Consider the following 23,048-nt stretch of genomic DNA (forward strand, 5'->3'; position numbering starts at 1 on the left):
GAGATACATAAGCTAACAGACAACAGTCAGAAGTAGCAGAGGCAAAAGCCTGTCTGCCTAAGCAGAGGTAGGGGTGGGTGCTGCAATTCGCACAGAAGCCATACCAGTCCGTGTTAAAATGTCGGCATGAACAGCCGCCCCCGAAGAGAAAGGAGGCTCTGGGTGCCTGCATATACACTCAGGCACATTTGGAGGTAATCACACAGACCTTCCTTCCCGGATTTCCAGAGTCATGGACCGGGACACGACATCTCTGGAGGCCAGGTCCTTTGCCACCGGGGCATATCGCTCCATGAACCTCTCGCCTTGACTGTTAATGAGAATGCCTCCCTCTCCACGGCACCCTTCTGTGATGAGACAGCCAGCACCATATATGCCTGCAAAGAACCCAATTAATTGAGTATTTATAACCTGTTGATGCTAGACCTATGCAAGTATTTTCTAAAAGATATCTCAGGGGAGAGGGAAGCAAAGGATATGTAAAGGACATTAAAGTCAACAGAGTAAGACAGAAGAAAAGTTAAGAAATAGTAAGTACAAATAACAAAAGGCATTGATAAAATTGCAGTGAGGGGGAAAGAGCTGCAGTGGACAATGATACAGCCCTGCTGAGTACTCTAATTTTAACTGCATTTTAACATTTCAACATAGCTAAGTATATGTTAAATATCTCAGCTTTTAATTTTTGAACATCCTTTTGCACACTAAAATTGACTAGTTGAGGCAAAAAAAAAAAATAGCTTGGAACATTTGTATCTAAAGTAACCAAATACCAACAATAGTAATAATTATATAGTTAATACTTACACTGTACTTGCTACATACAATCATAAATTTCCCATTGACTCCAGGTAATATTATCCCCATTTTCAGAAAAGTACAATTAAAGCTCAGTAAGTTGTCCAACATCCAACTGGGAAGGACAGAGGCCAAAGTCATGCCTGGCAACGCACAAGGTCTGCGCCCTTCACCTCAACTCGGTCCCTCGATGTAATGAAAATGAGAAAGAAATGCCACACCATGCTTGTTTTAACAAAGGAGATAGATACATAATGTAATTTTTACAGCTAACACTTTCATTCGTACACCAAGAGTTATCTTGCTTTTAAAAGAATGTAAATTCCTGTGTGTTCATAGTTTCAATGGCATTTTTTCCAGTGGTTTATTTCTCACACACTGAAAAGGAAGCATGAGAAATAGAGCTTTCAATAAATCACAGGGAATTCAATAAATCACAAGAACTCTTGATTTAATTAAAATTAGTAATTATAAAGCACCTAATACATTTTTCATTTTTAATCCCTTTCAGGGATCAGAAAGAACAATACTGACAGAGCAAAGAGATAACACAGGTCTAGCTCTTAGCATGGTGGCCACTGCCACCATATGTGAAGTCTCCTCTGTTGACAGGTCAGAAAAAAAAAAAACCTCAGAAAAGGTCAGGATGAGTTCATCTCCCAAGAGAGAGATTCTCAGATTCATTTATGGATAGCATTTCCCCAACTTCTTCAAACCTGCAACCCCAGCTGAGACCATCCCTTTCTGAATCCTACACCTGTATTGTCTGATGACCCAAGATGAGTTCATCTCCACCATGACTGGCAGCCTCACTCATTAGCATCTCTGTCTACATGTCAGAGCTGCATCCTGATGGCACTCTGTTACTATGGCAGCCTGATGCTCTCGCTATTCTTCTCCTCATTTCCAGGATATTCACTCAGTAAATACTGACTGAAATCCTACCAGATGCCAGGCACTGAGAACACAGCAGTAAATGAAACATCTGTCCCTGCCTCCCGGAGCTGACAACCAGTGGGTAAGGGACACTGAACAATTTCTGCTTTACAAGTGGGATAAGTACACCTGGGCCAGGTGCAGTTAAGACAGGACCGCCACTATCTTAGGGAGGGAGTTGGGGGCAGGGAAAGTCTCCTGAGGAAATGACAAGTTAGGACCCAAGTGATGAGAAAGCGAGCAAGTTTATACAGGAACTGCAGGAAGCATTCCTTGAGTACTGAGTGCTTAAAAGACACAAAAGCCTCAGTTCCACACAAGTAGCCCCATCCTACCTGTGGGGTGGAACTGAACAAACTCCAAGTCCTGGCAGGGAAGGCCTGCCCTGGTGACCATTGCAGTGCCATCTCCGGTGCTGGTGTGGGCAGATGTGCAACTAAAGTAGGTGCGCCCATAGCCTCTGGAAAAGATAAGCCAGCAGAGAGAGTGGTAAGTGCACACAGCCCCCCGTCGGAATCTCCTTTCTCTAATCACCTTCAGTGGACAGCAGCCCACCCACCACCACAGGTGCCCTCTGCACACACTTCCTGGGCAACTGGGAGGGAAGTCTGGGACAGAGAAGGTACTCTCATTTGTACTTCAGTACTTTTGTGCTGTTTGAGCAATTCCTCTTATGATAAGCATATATCACTTTTATAATGAAATTTTTAAATGTTTATGAATTCACCTTTTTAAAGAGTTAAAATAAGAGACTGATGATATAAAATGGAACCTATTTATTTTCATCAAATAAACAGCATTTATCTACATAAGAAATGAGTATAAAACAGTATCCACTGCCTGGCCAGCATGGCTCAGTGGTTGAACAACGAGGTCACGGTTCCATTCCTGATCAGGGCACATGCCAGGGTTGCAGGAGGCAGCCAATCAATTATTCTCTCATCATTGATGTTTGTTTTTTTCTCTCTCTCCCTCTCCCTTCCTCTCTGAAATATGTAAAAATATATTTTAAAAAATACTCCAGTATCCATAAAAGCAAAAGAGATGTTATTCCAGAAAGTGTCATGTGACTCTCTAGGCCTCAGTTTCCTCAAGGGTCCTCCCCACTGCGAACTGATAAGACACTTTCTTGCCCACCTCAGAAGCGGATGATATCATTGCCCTCTTGAGACAGGAGGATCTGAAGCTGGCAAAGGTGATTACCCTCACAGGCTAAGTGATGGCCTGAGTTTGAACCACATGTCCAAAATGCCTCTACTTTTATTAGTATAAAGGACCTCTGAAACTCAACTTCCCTACAGAGAAATTAATTACAATAAAAATTAGACTCCTACCCAGTAGCTATAACAGTGTTCTTTGCTCTGATGCGGTGGATGTACCCGTCTTCTATGCAGAGTGCAATAACACCACGACATTCCCCATTTTCCATCAGGAGATCCAAGGCAAAATACTCTACAAAATAGCTGGTATCGTATCGCAAAGACTAAAACAAAAACAAAAAAAGAGCCCACATTTAGGGTGTTAAACCAACAATTAAGGCAATGCTGTTAATGTGAAATTGTTAAAAACCTTGATGTGGAGTATGTAATGAGAAGATCATGTAAACCCTCGGAGAGTACTAGGCTGGAAACAAGTCAGAGATGCCAACTCACATCAACACAGCGCTGATACTATTGTGAATCACAAAAGGGGTTCTACTCCTGGCTGTATAAATAAAACATAAAAAGGTGCACACATGTCAGTGCACGCAAGGAGACTGACTCCAAAAGCGACTGGTAAGTGCTCACACATCTGTTATTTGTACACATCCTAACAGGCATTATAGGCTCTGGCACCAAATGAAGCTTGACACTAGAGCTAGGGCCCACAGACCACAGGGTCTCGACTTAGGCTGGGCTGAATTATATGGGATCTGCTGGTCCTATGCAGCCATTTAGTTTAAATAAAACAAAACTTTCAGCCCCTCAGCACATTAGCCACATTTGTGATGGTCACATATGGTGGGAAGCTGCTGGACTGGACAGCCCAGATAAGCATATTTCTATGGCAGCAGAAGGGTCTACTGAACAACGGTGGCCCAGGCCCTGGATCTGACAATGCTCTTGGCTAATGGAAGGGTCTCTCATGAAACTCTTAGCTCCCCACATGACACACAATTCCATGGGATGAGCAGGTCCTGTTACATATTTGTCAACACACTTGGCCAGAAAAACCACTGGTGTTCAAATACCGTGTTTCCCCGAAAATAAGACATCCTCCAAAAATAAGACCTAGCGCATGGAAAGATAAGACATCCCCTGAAAATAAGACCTAGTGCAACTTTGGGAGAAAAAATTAATATAAGACACTGTCTTATTTTCAGGGAAACAAGGTACTTGCAAATCAATGGCCTGTCTCATTTATAAACAAGAGTTCAGAATACTGATTATTCTAAATCAACATTATTTATTATAGAATATTGATTATTGGGCCATGCTGAGGTTGATCCTGATTATCCAGTGACTACTAGGCCTCAAGTCTTAGTCCAGCTTTAAAGTTAAGTATTAAATCAGTTCATGAACTCAGAGTTGGTCAAAGGGCCTTAAAATACATGCTCTGCTCTTATACTTTCAGTGTGACAGATTACAAGTTCAAACCTGGTATGTAATGATTATCAATTTAGTTTTCTAAAATAGGTACTTTCCAATTAACAATTACTACAAATGGCCTACCGTTATTCTGTTGCTTTTTATGACACTCCTTAGGCTGACATTTTGATACTCTGACACATCCCCAGGTGGCCCGTCTTCGGCTCATCACCACATGCTTGGCCAGACTGGACCATGTCCCATCACCCCGGGCACCCAGGGCGGCCTCACCCTTCCATACAACGTGTGCAGCAGTGAGTGGCCGGTGCGGTCAGCGACACAGCAGCACCGATGGGCTTGTCCGCCTTTCCCAAACTGGAGGCTCTGTCCCCCAAAGGCCCGCTGGTAGATCCTCCCATCCTTGGTTCTGCTAAATGGCATGCCATAATTCTCTAGCTGTGAAACAAAAACCAATACCTATTACTTCAGAGAAATTAAGGCACTCATGGCTAATTTATTCGGAGCAACTTCAACCTAAATCTGCAAACCCAACACTAATATATTCTATGAAAAGGTCAACACTTCAGAAAAGATAAAAATGTCCTTATTCAATTAATTGAATGGCTAATAGCAGAAAGTATTTCCCCTTTTCTGCTGACCATACCTGCCTCAATCCCATTAGAAACAGACTGTGAGGATCTTACCTCAATCACAGAGGCGGGGGCCTGCTCTGTCATGTAGTGGATGGCATCCTGGTCTCCCAGCCAGTCAGAGCCCTTCACGGTGTCATAGAAGTGCCACCTCCAGTTGTCCTCCTCCATGTTCCCCAGAGCAGCATTGATTCCTCCCTGGAAACACAAAGCAACAGAGAAGACCTGTGTGTGACATGGCGTCTTCCAGGCTCATCTCTCCTTGGCCTCTCCCCGGGACCTGGATTTGGAGGAAGCTGAATACTTCAGAGGTAACTATCCATGAATGACCTGACCACAGACCAAGTCCAGGACCTTCCTGAGCAGAGGGAGCACTGTATGATAGATTCCCTTAACAAGCTAATGACATGGGCCCAGTTACTGCATCCCTCGGCCTCAGCCTCGTGAACAGGACCTGAAGCTAATCTCCTTGAAGAGTTATCTGGAGAACTAAGTGAGAGGTTTCATGTGACCCTTCTTACCAAACCTGGCACATAAAAGGTAATCAACAAATCTGGACAATTTTATGACAAAATGTTTCTAATAGTAATTTGTGGACATGTGTTAAAGATGAGAAGCACTTAATGCCAAGTAATACACTCCAAATTTAAGAGTCATACTCTCCACATCCTCTTCCATTTGCTGTGCATGATCACCCCATCCCTGCCACCCCTCAGAGGCACAGAAAACAGCACAAGGACAAATGTTAAGGCTCGCCCTTACCCCCACAATATAAAATTGGATTCCTCCTCTTTACATAATTTTTTTTTTCCACAAGTAGAGGCACACTTCCTAACTTACCTCTCTTTTTTCCAATTGTTATTCAATCACAACTATTGAATCAAACAACCCACATTGGAATTTCTTCTCCACTTAGTGCTGCTGTGCCTCAGTTTCCCAAATTGTGTATTAGGACATAATGATTCACTGGCAGACAGTGAGGAACTTTGTTACTTCCTCCCTCCCTTCTCCAACTCCTCCAATTATAAATTCAAACGCAATCCTGATAAAATATGTTAAGTATTAGAGTGCCAGATACAGAAAGCTGGTTTAAAATAACACAAAAATACTTGGCCCAGTGGGTACATAAAAGCTATATACTTTATTGCTACTCTTAATAAGAATTAGGGCCATAGATGCCTGGTCTTCTGGGCATTCCTACTACTCATCAGACTTTCTCAGGCCGTTGCCTGTCTTGTCCTCCAATTAAACCTCTCTTTCCTCATGAACCAACATTCAAGCTGAGCTATCCTTTCCTTATTCTTTTTATTAAAACTGCATTACCCGAACATATCTTGCAATATTATTTAGAATTACCTATTTGTAAGGTATATATTATTTATTCTTTAGTTTACAAAGCATAGCTTAGAACAAAGTATCTGGACAACTAAGTTCCTGAAGAACACTGTTGGACACTGATACAGGCTGCTCCAGATTAGGGTGGCTTTAATGGTCAGTCTAAAGAGATACACTCTGTTGTCTCTATAAAAAAACACACAGTAAAATATGATTTGGGAATACTACCTGGATGCAAGCTGGGCACATCTACAGTGTGCCTAGAAGAACAAAATTACAAAATCACCATTAATTTTTCACCTTATTTATGTCTTCTTCCCTAAATTCAGAGCCACTGTTTTTCTGTCCTGAACATTCATGCCCTCATCAAAGCTCACCACCACCACACATAATAAGGATGCAGCAGTAACCACAAGATTCAGAGCAAACAAAAAACACGCCTACAGCCTTAGCTGGCTTGGCTCAGTGGCTAGAGCGTCAGCCTGTGGAATGAAACCCCAGGCTGGATTTTAGTCAAGGGCACATGACCAGGTTGTGGGTTCCATCCCCTGTAGGGGGCGTGTAGGAGGCAGTAAATCCAGGATTCTCTCTCATCACTGATGTTTCTATCTCTCCCTCTCTCTTCCTCTCTGAAATCAATAAAAATACATTGAAAAAAATAATAATTAAGGAAGAAAAGAAAACAAGCCTATAGACAAACTCATTTCAAACTGGTAAGTGCAACAAAGAAAGTTAAACCAAGAAGAGGGGAGGAGGTGTAAGTGGAATGGTCAGAGAAGACCTTTATATAACTAGAGCAGAAATAAGAATGACAACAAGGCTCCAGGCAATGAGCAGGGGTAGTGTGTGCAGAGATCCCGAAGGGAGTGAACTGCGTGAATGCAAGGTAGGCAGGCGGCCTATGGCAGAAAGCTGTTCAGGCAGAGTGTGGAGAGCACAATACCTTGCAGGTGCCAAAAGCACTGAGAGAGTCACTTTCTCTTACCTGGGCTGCCACAGTGTGAGACCTGGTGGGAAATAGCTTTGTAATACAGGCAGTGCTAAACCCTGCCTCAGAAAGGCCAAACGCAGCTCGCAAGCCTGCCCCTCCAGCGCCAACCACCACGGCGTCAAATTCATGATCCACTACAGGGTATTGTGTAGAAATCTGGAAAAGAAAAATTCACCTGTTAGTCACCCATTCAGCTATGTCAAACACCGAGACTGTAGCTGCAAAGAGCTTCAAGGGAATGAAAAGAAGAAACAAAAAAGACTAAGTGCCCAAAGAGCCTCCACCCTGTGTGAGGCTGAATACCTACAACTCGTAGTCCTGAGATGTGGGCACACCCTCAGTGAAAGAGGCCAGCTCTACCCATACCAAGCAGAGCTGTCTAGCTGTGGAGCTAGGAAACCATCATTAATGGAATGCTGAACGTAAAGGTTCACCTCTAAGCAGGGAGATGTACAGATGCAAAGGAAAACACCAACACAGACCAAAAAACCAATTCTGCAGTTGGCTTTTCTTTTTAATTACCATTTTTACTTTTTTTTATTTATACATATATATAAAATTACAAAATCACCTGTAATTTTATATATATATATATATATATATATATATATATATATATATGCTTAAATGAATCTGAGCTTATAATATAGTGTAGATCACATGTGTCAAACACACGGCCCGCGGGCCAAATCCGTCCCGCCAGGCCTTGCAATGTGGCCCGCACCGCGCTGTCATCACTGCACTCCGCTGCGTTTCCATCACAATGACAGTTTATGACTGTTCAGTAAACCATTCGGCCCGCGATTTAGGCTGGATTTTAGATTTTGGCCCCTTCTCTGATTGAGTTCGACACCCCTAGTGTAGATCATGATTTTCCATCTCATGAAAATGCTAAAATTAAATATTGTTTTCATGTAGATAAGCTTATCCCAGCTCACCTAGGTGACCTCAGAAGAACTAAGGACCACGCTTCTATTTCAGGCCCATGTTTGCGTTTTTGACTGAGAAGGTGCCAACTAGCACTCAGTAACTACTGTGAGGCTATGAGAAAAGAACGCATAAGCAAATTTCCATTTCTTCAACAGAGAGCAGATGAACCCACTGAACTGAAAGAGCCTCCATGGTCCTGTGTGGAGTAAGGTGTCATCTTCCACCCTTTAAACACTGTTCATTTGTATTTTTTTATTTTGCTGCTTTTCTTGATTTAAATTTTAGTCTGTTTTACATAATAACTATAAGAAAAAAGTATTAGTATCTATGTTTATATTTATAATACTCAATACATTAAGTATTACTACACCAAAAATAATCTGGGCATGCACTGGAACAAGAATTTTTTTCTTTAAATAAGACCTTTCTTCAAATGTATTAAAAACTGGTATAGATCAATATCCCTCCAAGCCAAGATAATCCTATATAATAAAAGCCTAATATGCTAAGTGTCCAGTAGTCTGGTTGGCCATTCAACCAATCAAAGTATAATACGCTAATGATATGCTAAGGCTGCTCAAATACTCCCTGTGACATGCACTGACCACCTGGGGCAGATGCTCTGACCTATAGGTTAGCTTACTGCTAGGGTCCAGTTGATCAAAAGACTGAGTGAGATGGGCTAGACATGCCCTGGAGCCCTCCTGCAGTCCCTCCCCAGCTGACCAACCTTCCATGTCCCTCCCTGACCCCAATTGTGCACCAGTGGGGTCCCTCAGCCTGGCCTGTGCCCTCTTGCAATCCGGGCTGAAGGACAAACCCCCCTCCCCATGCGTGCACAAATTTTGTGTACTGGCTTTCTAGTAATTTATAATAGAACAAAAAGTAATGAACTTACTGAATCTGAAACTTTAGCAGACGACCGCTTACTCCCATCAACAGTGAAGTCAAAACCACGGGATCCCGATGACAACTGCCGCTGGTGAGAGAGATGGATGGAGAGCACTAAGTATCTTGAAGAAACAGGAGACTGATAATTAAATTTCCTCTCCTGAGTTAACCTTTTTACGTATTTGGATGCTCCCTTTCACTTAGAAACCTCACCTGGGAACCTGTACTGAACCCTGAAGGGTAGAGCAGGGGCTAAGGACCCAGACAAGCCCAAAGGGGACTTGACACTTTAGGAAAACTACTTCTAGATGAAGCTGGTTCCAAACAGGATACTTACTGACTCAGCTGGGAAATGAAAATGACATACTTTCACATTCATTTCTGAACTCATTTCAGACTTTCACATTAATTGTCATTTTGTTGGGGAAGACCATGTGGTAGTTTTGCAAACAAGGAAGCACTATTTTGAATCCATAACCCTCTTCACACAAAGCTACACTGTCTGTGAGGTTTTGCGGTTCATTGGGAAGACACGGGACCTTGCAGCAGAACAATGCTCTAGAACAGGCTCTACTGCTTGCTGGGACACTTTGGCACCAGGGCCATTATCCCTTCACTGTACACTTGAGGACTCCAGGCTCTGAGATGCTTCGTCACTCTCCACATTGGCTCTAGGCCTCAGCCACATCTCCTCTCATCTATGTACATTGCAACACCTAGCCGTTCCCTAGGCAACATGTACAATTCTTCAAGTCTCAGCTTAAAGGTCCCATCCTATAAACATGTACCCAAGAAAACTGACATTAATGAAATCAAAGCACAGCACGAGAGGCACACCATTCCTCATATATTGGGTCTAGTAATAATTAATGTCGTTTTTAAACATTCGTTTAAAATCTTGCTTGGCGTTGACTTGTATTGACATAACCTTCAAACACATGGTATCTACAGAACGTGTGAAGTGCAATTAACAAGTTTTGCTTGAAAAAGTTTGTGTTTGGTTTGGTTTTTGTTGCAAAACTAGGGCTAAAAAGATGGCGGATGAAGAGCATATTCGGCACTGCATGCTTTACGAGTTCCAATTAGGAAGAAAAGCAAGTGAGGCTGCAAAAAACATCTGTAGTGCTCTTGGTCAAGATGCAGTTAGCGCCAGAAAATGCCAGCGTTGGTTTGAGAAATTTCGCGAGGGAAATTTTTTGTTAGATGACAAGAGTGGTCGAGGCCGTGTGTCCAATTTTGATTCAGAAGCTCTTCAAGCTCTTTTGGTGCAAAATCCTCAAATTATCCAACAAGAGCTTGCGACAACTTTAAATTGTTCACAAAAAACAATTTCCAATCAATTGCGTGCACTTGGCAAAGTCCAAAAGTTTGGAAAATGGGTTCCTCATGAGTTGACCGACAACAACCGTAATCAAAGAGTCACAATTTGCAGTTCGCTCCTCTCTCGTCAAAACCGTTTGCCGTTTTTAGAGCAAATTGTTATCGGAGATGAAAAATGGGTGCTGTATGTTAATTTGAAAAGGCGGCCTCAATGGTTGGACAAAAATGAGGCTCCGCAGCCCACGCCAAAACCTGACTTGCATGCGAGAAAAGTGATGTTGTGTGTTTGGTGGAATTTTAAAGGAATTCTTTATTATGAACTTTTACCATCTAACCAAACCATTACAAGTGCAGTGTATAGTGCCCAATTGGAAAGGTTAGCCCAAGCTTTAAGAGAAAAAGAACCCGCGCTGATTAATCGGAAGGGCGTAATTCTTCACCACGATAACACACGACCGCATACTGCAAGAATCACTGCTGAAAAACTGCGCCAGTTGGAATGGGAAGTTCTCCCTCAACCTGCATATTCTCCTGATATTGCCCCTTCCGATTACCATTTGTTTCGTTCTTTGCAAAACTTTCTTCTTGGAAAAAAATTTAATAATGAAGAATGCCTCAAAAATGCATTGACCGAATTTTTTGCATCAAAATCACAAGAATTTTACAACAGAGGGATTAAAATGCTTCCTGAGCGTTGGGCACAAGTAGTAGAAAACAATGGCAACTATATTGTTGTATTGTTTAAATAAATTCGATTTTAAAAAGTATTAGAAAACGACATTAATTATTACTAGACCTAATACTAAAGTGGTCAGTACCTGGCTGGCACGCTCAGTGGTTAGGGCATTGGTCAGCACATGGGAAGGGTCATAGGTTCAATTCTGGGACAAAGCACGTACTGGGTTGCAAGTTTGATCCCTGCCCTGGGGCATGTGTAGGAGGTATCCAAACCACTGTCTCTCTTACATGGATGTTCCTCTCTCCCCTCCCTCCCTCCCTCTCTCCTTCCCACTCTCTATAAAAATCAATGGGAAAAGAAATCCTCAGGTGAGGATTAACAAAACTAAAGAACAGTTTTAGACAATAAGTACATTCAATAATGACAAAAGGGGATATGAAAGATGCCTTCGAGTATTCTGCAATTTAGGAGAGAAGTTATTTACTATGTGGGTTAAAATTATTTATAGGGCAAACAAGTGGGGATTACAGGGAAGAGAATTTGACAAAATACAAAATGAACTCTCCCTGAGCTGTTGTGAACTAGTGGACTTTGCTCTAAGGTGAAAGGACTCAGACGAGGCTGGATGATTTGACCACCGGTGAGAAGTCAGAGGTGGCTCCGACCTCTAAAGCTCCCTCTAACTTTGAGACTGAATGATGATGGCACACATATTTGAGTTTATTTTCATTGCTCCAATTACAAAGTAGCTTCTGGTATTTTTAAATAGAGTTGAACTTATTAAAAAGAACAAAATTTCTCTGCTTCAATTTAATTTTTTAAATGGCAAAATCATATTTGAACAAAGAATTAAGTCACTGAAATAATTTTAGATATAGGTAATTAAATATCTATACTATAGATATAAATAATAATACCAATAAGAACAGTACATTTTGTGATACAAAGTTAAAACAGAACAGTGCGATTCCCTAAGTACTTCTTGTTTGGATGTTCATGTTAAATAAACATACTTAAAAAGGGGCAGCTACTATAATGAAATCTTTAACAAATGATCACATTGTCTCCCTGTGGAAAATAGTAACACTAACTTTTGTATTTAAACCTGATTGTAGAATTTGGAGAGTTCATTTGTAACCCAATTTCTGTCTTTAGATAAAACAAATTTTGTGCCACTTACTAATTAATGTTCTTTTTAAGAGAACCATCAAAAAATTTCTAACAGGGCAACATGAATAATGGGGAAATCTACCTAACGTACAATTAAAAGGAACACTCAGACCTTTTAATAGTATAGGTCAGTGGTAGGCAAACTCATTAGTCAACAGAGCCAAATATCAACAGGACAATGATTGAAATTTCTTTTGAGAGCCAATTTTTAAAACTTAAACTTCTTCTAACACCACTTAAATAGACTCGCCCAGGGTGTGGTATTTTGTGGAAGAGCCACACCCAAGGGGCCAAAGTGCTGCATGTGGCTAGCGAGCCACAGTTTGCTGACCACGGGTATGGGTGACTGAATTAGGAGGTAAAAGGGAGAGCACAGTAAGAAGATAAATATATTGCTTGAGGGAAGAATTAATTTCCATTAATTAATAGAACCTATGAAGGATGAACAAGAAACTCATTTGCAAGTACAATCTATACAATTACAAAAGAAGCCAATAGACTATATTGAATAGAGGATCTGAAAAGTGGTTGCATAACTATATTGGGAGAGCTAAGACTATAGTTCAAGTAAACAAAATCCTTACCAGCAAAAGTCCATGTCTAAAATGGATAAAAATGCACCTGCATATTAGCTAAAGAAAAGGAGGTAAATACCAAGAATCAATACCAGAAACAACTCAGAATTGATTCCACTGGGGACCAGGTCTGTGGAAAAGGGGGGGAGGGGTATCTTATTCCTTTTTATTTGTAAGGCTTTCTGCACTCATTGACCTTTCTTTCTTTTTTTTTTTCTTCTTTTTTTTGGACAACTATGTATAATTATTTCCATTAAAAATTAAAAAAAAATTAAAACAAGAGTGCTTAAAATACAGCTGACAAGTTATAATATATTGTAGTTTACAAGGTTACTGAGCACAGGCTGCAAGCTGTGGGCTCAGATGAACACACACAGAGATTTCACATATTACATCAGAGTCCTCATTACCCCACAGAGAAACTGAATCTATCCAGGGTACCTGAGCTTTGGACTTGAGTCTGCCCAGCTAGCTCCAGATCCTGTACTTTCCCTACTATTTAAGGATCCTTGGGGGGGAAAAAATCTCTGGGACTCCAAAGTAAGATGAATATCCACGTTATATGTAAAATCCAAACCATAATTATTCAAGTGAATCAGGAAAAACATCACACACAATACAAATCTCTATGGGACTGGCACTCTTATTACAGCAAGAAAAAAACAAAATCATTAAAACATATTAATGCAAAGAAAATAAGTTAACTTAGATAGGACAAGGGTCTCAAAGTCTGGGCAGTTCTAATTGTGTCAGTCCATTAGGACAACTGGAAAGGAAATAAAGGCAAAACAGATTTGATAATTTTGTAACTTGAAAGCATCTGCAAATATTAAATGACTTGGAAACACCACAGAACTGTACAAAATGAAATAAAGAAAACTTCTGTGGACTTGATTCAAATTATCCTCATCATCTACTTTCCATGGACATGTCTCAGTTGGCATCATAAATTTCTCTTTCTTTTGTTCAGTCAAATTGACACTTTTGTTCTTGCCAACCTTAATCTCCAATAAATATATTGCTTGAGGGAAGAATTAATTTCCATAGGGAAAACATATCTTCATCAAGAAGTCTTTTGTAGGACTACCTTGTTCAATTGTACTATCTCTATGTTGCCATCATGTTTACAACTACCTAAACACAGGAGAGTTTAGGTAGTTGTAAACATGATGGCAACATAGAGATAGTACAATTGAACATAGAGAGTGGTGAAAATTCAAGGAGAGAATGAAGGTAAGTAAAGTGCTGGCAGCTAACAGCTGACTTCAATGGACATCACTTCCAATCAAGTCAATACCGAAGGTTTACACACTCTGACCTCTTGTGCTTAGAATCTCATCCAGCCCTGACTGGATGAGATTTGGCTCAGTGGATAGAACATCAGCCTGCGGACTGAATGGTCCTGGGTTCGATTCCAGTCAAGGGCATGCACCTTGGTTGTGGGCACATCCCCAGTGGGGGAAGTGCAGAAGGCAACTGATTGATGTTTTTCTCTCATTGATATTTCTAGCTCTCTGTCCCTCTCCCTTCCTCTCTGTAAAAAATCAATAATATATATATATATATATATATATATATATATATATATATATATATATATTTAAAAGAGAACCTCATCTACTTTCAGCTATAAGCTGGAGACAGAATTCTAGTCCAGCCTGGATAAAGAACAACTTTTGTTTTCATAAACTAACAAAGGATAGGTGATAGGTGAAGGAAATTCCACAGGCTGGAGGGTCTTAGTCTGCACAAGGGTTAAGGACAGACACATTAGCCCTTTTTCAATCACCACCAGTTACCAATCTGCCATTTCACCTAACAAGAAGAACTTACAAGGCTGCTCATGTTTGGCTGACTAAAAATACTCCAGACTATGAACTTCACTTGAACTCCCTACCTGTGTCTTAGAGCCCAAAATGGAGGGTGGGGGGGTCCTCTGATCAGTAAGCACATTGCAAAGTATTTAAAGTATTTTTAACCCTGGCCCGTTGCTCAGGGGTTAGAGAGTAGACCCTGGGACCAAAGGGTGGCAGGGTTCAATTCTCAGTAAAGGGCACTTAGCTGGACCAGCCCATCTGGGAGGATATGAGGGGTGGGGAGGTGAGAATGTTTCTCTCTCTCTCCCCCTCCTCCTTTCCCTTCACTCTCTCTAAAATAAAATAAAAAATACTTTCTGGTGTTGGCAGGATGGGATGGATGGCTGACTAAATCCTCTCATAGTAACGTAATTTTTAGTATATACCTTTCAAGAAGACAACTGCAGGTATAATTACAGGCATAAGTCGTGTAGACACTGTTGGGTTCCTACGTTGTAATTACATTACTAAGTAGGTGGGTGAACAAATTAATTTAAAAGAACCAAACAACTAAATCCTCTACATTTAGTGTGCTTACAGAATCCATGAAAGATCGACTCTGAAGATGTACTTGCAAAGCGCACATCTGACACACCAGCACCGAGAGCAGAGGATTCCTCTGCAGGTGACCCTATTGACCCGACAGGCTGAGCCTGGGCCTCGGCAGAAATCGCAGGAAAACGGACGTCCCAGCGTCCTCTCCCAACGTGGTTTTGCAGTTAGTGTGTCGACATTCTTCATCCAATTTTCAAACGTGTGCACAAAGGCCACGATACAAAACCCAAAACAAAGGGCCTCGGTGCGGACACACCATCTGCGCTTTCTCCAAAGGGGCCCCGGCTTTGTAAACAGGTGCAAGGCAAGCGGAGGTGCGGCTGTTAGACACGCGTTCCACCGCACCCGCCTCGGGCGGCCCAGACGGAGCCTGCCGGGAGCACAGCTCGAACCCCACCGGCCACCGGCCCCCCGGGGCCGCGGCGGCAACGTCGCCCCACTGAGGGGCTGCGGCGATCAGACCAGATTGTAGGCAGAGGGCCCCGCCCTGCCGGCGCCTTCGGCCAAATGCAAGGTTCCGCCTCCACCCGGGTTCTCCGGGCCTTCGGGGATTCCGAGGCCTGGGGCACCCACAGGCCGCTACCTGCCGGCGTGACCTTGGGCAGACCCACCTCCTCTTCTCCTATAAGTGCGGGTTTGGGGTGCGGAGGCCAGGAGACCTTGGCCCAAGAGCCAAGAGGCACCCACACCCCGGACAGAAGGGGATCCCGAGAAGGCTCGCGGGATCGTTTGACCTTCACGGGGACGCGGCTGGGCCGGCTACAGAAAAAGCCCAGGTGCCCCCCTGAGGGCGCCCGACCCTCTCGAGCGGCCCCATGGGTCCTACCCGCTCCGGTCGGCAGGCAGTTCCCAGCCCGTCCACATCAGAGACGGGGGCGCGGGGTTCCTGCGTCCGCTCCACCCCGGCCTGCAGAGACCATCGGCCCAGACCCCGGCCCCGCCCGCCCCAGCCCAGACGGACCGGGCCCAGCCCGCGGTCCTGACTCACCCTCCCGGTTAGCGCCAGGCGTTTGGTGCGCAGCAGCCTCGACGCAGCCCGAAGCCCCGACATGGCCAGATTCCGCTGCACGGCGTCCCCAGTCCTCGCGGCCAGCCGCGCCTGCGCACGTCCCTGCGCCCTGGGTCGCGGCGGGAGGACACTGCGCCTGCGCACCACGCTGCCCCCGGGGTCCAGGCTGGAAGAGAAACTGCGCCTGCGCACGCACCTCGCGGGGACCCGGGGAGGGGGCGTGTGTAGGGGCACCGCGCATGCGCAGAGAGGGTTCGTGGACCCTGCTGTACTGAGGTTCGGCTTTCGGCGCTCCCGGCCAGGGGGTAGGTCGGGGATTCGGCGCCCTCGGGGAGCTGGAGTCTGGGCTGTGTTGCGGGGGAGAGGGGGCAGAGGGGACGGGCGGGGCGGGCCGAGTCTCTCCCGTGGAAGCCCCCGTGGTGGAGTGGGTTGAAGACCCGGCCGGGGTCCGGTAGGGCTCCGGGCTTAGGTGCCTTTACGCACTCGCCTGATGGATGTCACCAGCGGTCCAGAGCGTGTTTCTGTTTTTTCGTTATGTCAGGCTTTTTGTGGAAGGAAGTGGCGGGGGAATAATAATTGCATACTCAGAAGTAGTGTGATCATCATCCCGCTTTTCACATCATTTTCGATTACTATTAAGATCTTTTTTGGGGCGCAGTTGTGTGCAACATAATTTCGAATTATTTTGAGTTAGTTTACAAGGGACCGTTCCAATTGATATTTAGGCTGTTTCCAAATTTTTGCTACTAGTAAATAAGGCCATAAAGAATATATTTGTGCCTAACGTGTGTCTATATGTAGGACTACGTTGCTTTTATTAGAATTACATGTTTCCTCAGGCCACAGGCCCCGAAGGAATTAACACTGCATTTCCCACGTCCTTTGAAAGTCATGTAGTTCAGAACTTTCAGATAACTTTTTTATTCCATGGTTACCATAAACTTAACTTGAAGTCCTGAGCCATGTTTTTTGGCACTTCTTTATTGCCAGATAGAATTTAAGTTTTTAGATGGTAAGTATTTAATTGAAAAACCCACTAAGATTTTTCAAAATCGGGTTGAATATCTTTTTTCTTAACTATCCTTTGACTATTTCTTTTGTCATCAGTCTATGATTTGCCACATTAGTCAACACAGAAACAGGCCGAAAGCCCTCATGACTATATTTTGTGAAAATGCCCAACCTGCCAAGTGCATATTAACAGGAGGCCCCAGTTTGGTGATGCAGATAAACCAGCTTCAGGCAGAAGGGTACCTGTAAGCTGGAGTTCAGGACCAATGAGGCCTCCCCTCGCTGGGCTTCAGCCCTCAATGCCTGTCACCTTCCCTAAAGCAGCCAGTGCTTTTGACACCTTCCTAGTTATATGTCTTAATGTACCACCATAATTGTAAAAACTTATAACTAAGAAACTTTCCTCCTTCTACTCGTTATTTGAGTTATTGAGACATGTCTCTGTCCCCACAATACTGTGAGCTGCTTTCATCTGAGGTCTTGCTTCTTTTGATCCTATAAGATTCAAGTGATGTGCAACACATTCATAGTCTGAATAAAATTTTCTGGAAGAAAAAAAAGGATTCCTATGAACCAAGTAGATGATAAAATTATGACAGATGTGTTTTATTCCTTTTGTATGGCTAATGGTTTTATTTATTTACTTCAGGTTTATCTTCATGAATAACTTAAATGACCCCCCAAATTGGAATATCCGGCCCAATTACAGAGATGATGGGGGTGATGGAAGCAAATGGAATTATGCCCTGTTGGTTCCCATGTTGGGATTGGCTGCTTTTCGTAAGTCACAATTTTCCTGAGTTGGATTTTCTGGGCTGATGGTGTGGAGTCCAAAGACCTCGGGCTTTGAGACCTGACAAATGCAAGTGTGTAGCCAAGTTTTATCCCAAATGGTGTGTCTTGGGAAAATTACTCTCTGAGCCTCAGCTTCCCTGTCTCCATGGGAGGAAGCAAATCCGAATTACTTGATGTATTATGAGGGTTAAAAACGACAAGATATTTAAGAGCATTTTGTGTGAAGTGGGTATTGATAACTGTTGTCTTCCTCTCAAAGGCTTTATTGCTCTGAAGAGGGTTCCCTTGCTTCAGGTGCCCTCATAAAGACTGGAGGGCAGGGAAGAATAAAATGGGCCAAAAAAACCCCACAAAAAAACAAACAAACAAAAAAGACCACACACCAGTTGTGGATGTCTGCTTAATGTTTAGAAGTCAGTCTTTGGCAGACTTCATCAGTGGAATCGGCTGAGCCTGGCCAGAAGTTCTCTCTGGTTTGAAGTAACTTTGCACCACTTTGGGGAAATTACCTGTCACCAATCAATTGTAATTATCACTACATGATACACTGCTATTTAGAAGTTGGTTTTATTTTTTATATTTTATTGATTTTTTACAGAGAGGAAGAGAGAGGGATAGAGAATTAGAAACATAGATGAGAATCATTGATCAGCTGCCTCTTGCACACCCCCTACTGGGGATATGCTTGCAACCAAGGTACATGCCCTTGACCGGAATCGAACCTGGGATCTTTCAGTCCGCAGACCAACGCTCTATCCACTGAGCCAAACCGGTTTCCACTAGAAGTTGGTTTTATATTTTGTCATATTCCACGGTTCTGCATTGGCATTAAGAATATGAGGAAATTAATATCCAATCATAGAAAAGCAAAAGCTTCTCTCTATTGTGATGCTTTTTATGGAGAGGCTTTATTACAAGCCTGGATTTTTCAGGTTCACCAGCTGGCATAGAGGAAGTGGAGGTGACAAGAGTAGAATTTATCAACTCCATTACCTTTAGACTATTCTAGGGGTCTAGTTAACACCCTTATATTGCAATATAATTTCTCAACCGCATAATTATACTTTGGAGAATCCTTATAAGAATGCAGTTAAAAGAATTCTCTGATCACATTACCTAAGCAAGACAACCAAGAAGAAAAAATAAAGTATTCCTCAATCCTTTCAAGGACAGAAAGCATCATTTCAAAAGTCCCAGAGCAAGAGCTTCAAAAGTAAAGGTTTTTCTGAAAAGCTATAAAAGCTAGAGGTGAGTTTGAAAAAAAAAAAAAAATGAAAGTCCCATCAGGGCTTCTTCCAGTTTCAAAACTAATTATTACATTAGTAATTGTAACTTTAAACCTTTCAATTCACTCACCAAGTTCATCACTCTAGCCACAGGCAACTGGTAGTCTTTCCAAGTGTTAAGTAGTGTTTTGCAAGATGGCAGTCTAGTGAACTTCTAAACGGCAACGCCTCAGGGCTGGATTTAGTCTCATGGAAAATCAGGCATCATGCAGATCACTGAGTCATAAAAACCACCAAATTTTGTCAGCTTCCGTGAAAGTCAGTCAATGTTTAGTTTTTTAAGAAAGTGCCAAAATGTTTTCCAGAGTGGCTGTACCATTTTACGTTCTCACCAGCAGTGTGTGAGTGATCCAGTTCCTTGGCATCCTTGCTAGCATTTGGTGTGGCCACTTGTTCTTGCTTAACCCATTCTTGTAGGTGTGTGGTGATAGTCCACTGGGATTTTAATTTGCATTTCACTAACGGCTAGTCATGTGGAGCATCTTTTCAATGCTAACTTGCTATCAGTGTATCCTCTTTCTATGAAAGATCTGTTCCTGTCTTTCAGCCATTTCCTAATTGGATACTTTTTTAATACTGACTTTTGAGTTTTTATTATATTCTAGATTCTAGTACTTTGTTGGATATCTGGTTTGCAGACATCTTCCAGTATGTAGCTTGTCTTCTCAGTCTCTTAATGGAGTATTTCATAGAGCAAAAGTTTTTCATTTTAATGAAGTCCAGTTAATCAACTTTTCCTTTTATGGGTCATACTTTTCATTCCAAGTCTGAGAACTCTTTGCTTAGCCTTAGGTCTCCTATATATTTTCTAAAGTTTTAGTTTTACATTTTACAAAAAAAAAAAAAAAAGTGGATTAACTCAAATCAATTGGTTGTCTCCTGCCCTTGCCCTGGGGGATCTAGCCTGCAACCCGGTACCGGGCCCTTGACCAGAATCAAACCCAGGACCCTTCAATCTATGGCCAACACTCTATCCACTGAGCCAAATGGGCTGGGGCTACTGATGATCTTTTTCTAAGTCAATCTGAGATCCTCCTGATTCTTGGTTATGAAGAGTGATTTTCTGTGGAAACCTGAGCATCTTGGGTATGCTATGAGAATGATTTTTACTCACACCTTTTTGCCTGGCTTCTTGGCAGTGCTCTGGTAGAAGGGTGGTGCTGCCTCCTTATTTTCAGGTTGGCATGGAAGTCGGGCTCACCACCCGGACTCTAGCCCATTGACATCATGTCTTGACATTGAACTTCCCAGTCCACCTTACTTTTATGTACCCCTATCATAACAAATCAAACGTCCGGGGCTTTAGCTACTTACTAGTGATGACCAGGCAAAGCTGAACACATTTTGAAATGTGCTTTAACTTGGCCAACAATATTTGAAGTATACCCATATTTATTTTTTTCAACAAATAACATATATTAATTTTTAAACCTTGCCAATAGTACATGGGGGCACTGGCTAGAGTAGAGAGCAAAAGAAAGCAGTGGGTTTTTCTTAGCCGTGGAAAATTAGGAGACTGAAAGGGGGACTCCCTACTTTCAGCCTGTCATACTCATCTTTTGGGAGCCCTGATCTGATTTAAGAACTTTGCTTATTATATAGTTTCATACAAAGTGGTATTTTTTTTTGTAACTCTCAGGACGTAAGAGTTTATTGAAATCATGTCTTAGCTGCTTTATGTTTTCTTTAAAGATTACAGAGCTTCAGCTCTGGGTTTTCATTATGTGTGTTTGTCTCCCTCAATTTATCCATGCCAGGTTGGATTTGGTCTAGGGAGTCCCAAAAAGAAATAGAAAAGGAGCGAGAAGCATACCGTCAGAGGACGGCTGCTTTCCAGCGGGATCTTGAAGCCAAGTACCACACCATGATCTCAGAGAACCGCCGCGCCGTGGCTCAGTTATCTTTGGAACTCGAAAAGGAACAAAACAGAACGACTAGTTATCGCGAAGCCCTTATCGTTCAGGGACGCAAATTGGTGGAGGAAAAGAAGCTTTTGGAACAGGAACGGGCTCAGGTCATGAAAGAAAAGCGACAGTTGCAGCCCTTGAGAAGTGTGTATCTGAGCTGCCTGGAAAAGGAAGAAGACTGGCAGAGGAGGGCCCAGATGCTGCTGAAAGAGTTTGAAGTAGCTCTTTCAGAAAGACAGAATATCTACTGCAGCCTGGTCCTCCCTCGCAGCAAGCGGCTGGAAATAGAGAAGAACTTACTGGTCCGAGCATCCACTGACCCAGTTGCCGCTGACCTAGAAATGGCAGCCGGCTTGACCGACATATTTAAGCACGATACCTATTGTGGTGATGTCTGGAACACCAACAAACGCCAAAATGGAAGACTCATGTGGCTATATCTCAAATACTGGGAACTAATTGTCGAACTGAAAAAGTTTAAGAAATTAGAGAAAACCATACTAGAAGAGTAAGACAAGAATGAAGTAAAACCTTTTAATTACTCAGGTCAGACTATCATTGTGACATTCTGGGTTATCCGATGTTTTCTTTTTTCCCTTCTTCCAGTACTGCCTGTTTGTGGCCACAAGCACTGAGTGGTCTTCCAGCCTGCACCTCTGAGTGATACAATAGCCCTCAGTAGACACAGCGTTCCCTCCCCATCCCCACAGATATTATGGAAGCAGTTTCTCAGAAGCATTTTTTTCAGCTATCAGCATTTTATTCGCAGAGTATAACCTCATATCTTAGCTTTAGGGTAAAGTTGTTTTTAGGAAACTGAAATACAGTAGTGATCCCCACTATAAGAAATTTCCTGTCTGCTTTTATCACTCCCTAAATAAATCCTGTTTTCCCTCGAATTATGTTTCTTCTAAAGTTACATTTAGAAGTTGTCGGGTAGTAGATTAGAACTGCCTAGCAGATGATGATAGGAAAATACTAATATTATCAAGGTTTTCTATTGTTTTAAAGATCTCCCACCAAAGGGAAAAGGTGATTTCTTATATCCACTTGATACTCTAGTGTATGTTTGGAATTTGGCTTGTGTCTGTATTCAATAGATATTGTTGATTAGTGGTGCCATATAATAAAAGATACCTTCAATTTAAAAAATACCTACCACTTCTTGTGTAATTTTTTACTCTTTACTAAATGTTTTTACAAAAATCATCTCAATTTTTGCCACAAATAGGTAGCAGGCATTCATGGCCCTGTTTTTCACAAAGCATCTTTACTTTATGAATCATCCTTTACTATGCTTCACACATCACTCAAGTAATCCTATCCCCAATCCTGTGCAATAGTATTACTACCCCCTGAGACCACCCATAGGTTTGATGACTCAGCACAGAGCTATGCTCATGAGACTGAGTACATAGGACACAAAGGGAAAGGCACACAGGCAAAGTGAGGCGATCAAGTAAGGCGATCATGTGAGTTGTTTCGAACCAGGGACACTCCTTAGAGCAGCGTTTTTCAACCGCTGTTCCGCGTCACAGATGTTGCCTGGTGTGCCGTAGGTGCAGACAAGACAAGAATTTTATAATTTTTCACTATTTTGTTTACTTAATATTTCATAATAAAGTAATTATAAAATACTTTCTTTGTGTTTATTTGATTCCTATTCAAGAGAATTTATATATAGTCAATATAGGCACAGAGTTAAATTTTTTAACATTTTCTAATGGTGGTGTGCCTCGTGATTTTTTTCATGAAACAAGTGTGCCTTTGCCCAAAAAAGGTTGAAA

General features: G+C 42.4%; 2 protein-coding genes across 4 annotated transcripts in view; one reads left to right on the plus strand and one right to left on the minus strand.

The window, feature by feature from the left end:
* SDHA (succinate dehydrogenase complex flavoprotein subunit A) overlaps positions 1-16,378 on the minus strand; it is a 29,223-nt gene extending 12,845 nt beyond the window's left edge. For both annotated transcript variants that reach the window (XM_036409615.2, XM_036409614.2), the window contains exons 1-8: positions 16,242-16,378; positions 9,106-9,186; positions 7,272-7,433; positions 5,006-5,149; positions 4,593-4,757; positions 3,069-3,217; positions 2,070-2,194; positions 209-377 (exon numbers count right to left, since the gene is read on the minus strand). In XM_036409615.2, coding sequence (XP_036265508.1) covers positions 209-377; positions 2,070-2,194; positions 3,069-3,217; positions 4,593-4,757; positions 5,006-5,149; positions 7,272-7,433; positions 9,106-9,186; positions 16,242-16,304 — 1,058 coding nt within the window. In that variant the 5' untranslated portion in view covers positions 16,305-16,378. The remainder of the gene's footprint in view (positions 1-208; positions 378-2,069; positions 2,195-3,068; positions 3,218-4,592; positions 4,758-5,005; positions 5,150-7,271; positions 7,434-9,105; positions 9,187-16,241) is intronic.
* On the plus strand, positions 16,303-22,415 carry CCDC127 (coiled-coil domain containing 127). 2 transcript variants are annotated; one of them, XM_045571859.1, is made up of 3 exons: positions 16,303-16,567; positions 17,922-18,053; positions 21,112-22,415. In XM_045571859.1, the coding sequence occupies exons 1-3, from the start codon at positions 16,303-16,305 to the stop codon at positions 21,771-21,773; spliced, it is 1,059 nt and encodes a 352-aa protein (XP_045427815.1). In that variant the 3' UTR covers positions 21,774-22,415. The 2 variants fall into 2 exon arrangements, with proteins under 2 accessions (XP_045427815.1, XP_045427816.1); XM_045571860.1 differs by lacking the exon at positions 17,922-18,053.
* The last annotated feature ends 633 nt before the right edge of the window (positions 22,416-23,048 follow it).

The sequence above is a fragment of the Pipistrellus kuhlii genome, unplaced genomic scaffold, assembly GCF_014108245.1.
Source record: "Pipistrellus kuhlii isolate mPipKuh1 unplaced genomic scaffold, mPipKuh1.p scaffold_m20_p_4, whole genome shotgun sequence".
NCBI classification, from domain to species: domain Eukaryota; kingdom Metazoa; phylum Chordata; class Mammalia; order Chiroptera; family Vespertilionidae; genus Pipistrellus; species Pipistrellus kuhlii.